The sequence below is a fragment of the Alosa sapidissima genome, chromosome 21 (genome assembly GCF_018492685.1).
Source record: "Alosa sapidissima isolate fAloSap1 chromosome 21, fAloSap1.pri, whole genome shotgun sequence".
Taxonomy (NCBI): Eukaryota; Metazoa; Chordata; class Actinopteri; order Clupeiformes; family Clupeidae; genus Alosa; species Alosa sapidissima.
The window spans coordinates 1,636,588-1,639,192 of NC_055977.1; the positions used below are offsets into that span (position 1 = coordinate 1,636,588).

Here is a 2,605-nt window from a genome sequence, read left to right on the forward strand (position 1 = left end):
TCAGTCCAGATCCATCCAGGCCCAGATCAGAGCGAGATCAGGGCCACATCAGAGGCACATCAGAGCCGGATCAGGGCCACATCAGGGCCACATCAGAGCCACATCAGAGCCGCATCAGAGCCACATCAGGGCTACATCAGAGCCGCATCAGAGCGGCATCAGGGCCACATCAGTGCCACATCAGAGCCGGATCAGGGCCACATCAGGTCTACATCAGAGCCGGATCAGAGTCACATCAGGGGCGGATCAAGGGCGGATCAGAGCCACATCAGAGCCGGATCAGGGCCACATCAGGGCCAGATGAGGGCCACATCAGAGTCACATCAGGGGCGGATCGAGGGCGGATCAGAGCCACATCAGAGCCACATCAGGGCCACATCAGAGCCGGATCAGGGCCACATCAGAGCCAGATGAGGGCCACATCAGGGCTGTGTCCTGTGTGAGAAGTGAGCAGGTGCAGTGTATCTCATCTCATCGGGGCTGTTAAGACCACAAAGGGAAGTGGCTCATTGATCGTATTGATTGGCTCATTGATCGTATTGATTGGCTCGGACAGCCCGTACAGGCAGCCTTCTGGATGGCCATTTTCATCTGGACCGAATGTGCTGCATTAGTCTAATATGATTATTTCAGCTAAACAATGCAGGCCACTCATGAGTGATTATATGCGTGCCATGTGCGGCTGCTGACATGACACACGGCCGAACACTCAAGCAGTCCACTTCTCTCCACTTTCTCTTGGGCCTAGGAGTCGGCGAAAGTATTGATTTTTTCATCACGCCAATGCGCGCGCCCCGTCTGTCCATCCAGAACTGGAGGAAGACGGGCGGATGACGGGAAGTCTTTAAGACGGACATGTTACTGTTCATCATGACCAGGACAAGCAACCATCAATAACCTCAAAAAAAGAAAAGACTCTCCCGACCGAGAGGTATACGTGCACACATGACCATTTTCTGTTCAGTGGCTTTGGGGTTAATAACATAGCCTATTTTTACGTCTAATTTGTGGCGAAGAGTCCTCCTCGCATCTTCTTTAACGGTTGTGATGAAACGTTGGCGCTATTCTGAATAGTCAGAGTTATTTCAGTTATTGGTAGGCTATACACTAATTGCTATTAGCCCATGAAAAATGACACAAATGTCGATTGTAACAATATTTTTTATCCGGCAATGATTTTAGTTGAAATTCAAGAAAATATTGTCAATCGTGGAGAAAATAAAACGTTAAAATAGATGTTTTTACTTCAATTCAATACTAAGACGTTTGCCATCGATAAATAAATTCACGATAAGTATTAGGCTACATCAGTTTATATGAGAGCGTTATGCAAAGCCCAGTTCTTTTTTTCATGGGGTGTCGTATTTTTCTTTTGACAGCTCCATAATGGCAACATCTAAAATATCCACACATGAAATACAACGAATACAAATCTGCATTTTACCCCCGTTCTAACGTAGGTTAGACTCTAATGTAGATGTAAGCACATCGAATGTGTCACCGACACCCGGTATTGTTCTGATGGATTGTTTGGCGGTGTTCAGCAGCTCGCTCTGAGATTGTGCAGAGACCGGGATCTTGGGTGGGGTCCGTCCGCATTATGCTGCGCGCGTATGTGTCTCGGGCTTCAACGGCAGGTGCGGCAGCATCACCGAAAACATAATTTCACCTCCTTTCCTCATGATTGTGTTTTTACGGGCAAATCACTTTTTGTTTAAATTGAAATCCAAATGTGTCACATACGATATCTCAGTTGAAACAACAGAAAGTGATTTATTTTATCAATGCACAATTTTCGCACCAGGAGCTGTGCTATTGTGGCCCAAACTAAATATGAGCCTATCGGATTCTGTTTTTGCTCAAATGGCAACAAATCTTGATCCTAATCAAACTGACTAAACACCATCCAGGATTAGTTGGTTTCATTAACATGACGAACCTATATTTTCACAAGCATGTTTCGACCGCTCCCCAAACTGCGCCCGGTTTCCTGTGAGCTTTTGTGTTTAGGGTGTCGCCCCGTCTCTACGCTCTTTCAGCATCCTTAGTCTGGTGTCAGGGCGAGATGCTTCACTCCACCCTCAAAAACAGAAGCTACGTAATACCACCACAAATAAAAGATGTCTTACCGATTGCAGTTTTAGCCATGTCTGCTGTTGTCGGTGCGGTGACGGTCTGTGGTGTCTGAGCGCGCGTCGCAGTTCCGTTCGGTGGCGAGAAACCGAGTGCTTTAAGGCACTGAGTCAGCAGAAGGGTGCTCTGAGGGGAATGGGAGCGCGAGACGGGGGCTTTCTGAATTACGATCGTCTACGTGCTGAAGCAGATTGGCTCTCGTTCTCCCCTGACGCGCATCTCCAAGCAAGAGACGGTGGCGCGTGCCCAGTGTCCCGCTCGCAGGACGGTTCAAGTCCCTGCTTAATACAAGGTGATCACACGCGACTACCCCTTTTGTTCGGCTAGTGGTCCAGTCCGTGTGAAGCGCAGCAGGCACCGCTCCTTATGTCCGTATTTATACCGGTCAACAGAGTAGCGGAGTAGCCTGTAGCTTCCCGGAAGGATGCAGCCAAACCCAGGCGCTTACCATAAGGTGTATTTTTTATTCAAC

The 2,605-nt window shown here is 48.3% G+C and overlaps 1 protein-coding gene across 2 annotated transcripts in view; it reads right to left on the reverse strand.

The window, feature by feature from the left end:
- Window positions 1-2,387, reverse strand: part of stmn2b (stathmin 2b) — a 13,485-nt gene extending 11,098 nt beyond the window's left edge. For both annotated transcript variants that reach the window (XM_042075670.1, XM_042075668.1), the window contains exon 1: window positions 2,130-2,387. In XM_042075670.1, the coding sequence (XP_041931604.1) occupies window positions 2,130-2,148 (19 nt within the window). In that variant the 5' untranslated portion in view covers window positions 2,149-2,387. The remainder of the gene's footprint in view (window positions 1-2,129) is intronic.
- Between the last annotated feature and the right edge of the window lie 218 nt (window positions 2,388-2,605).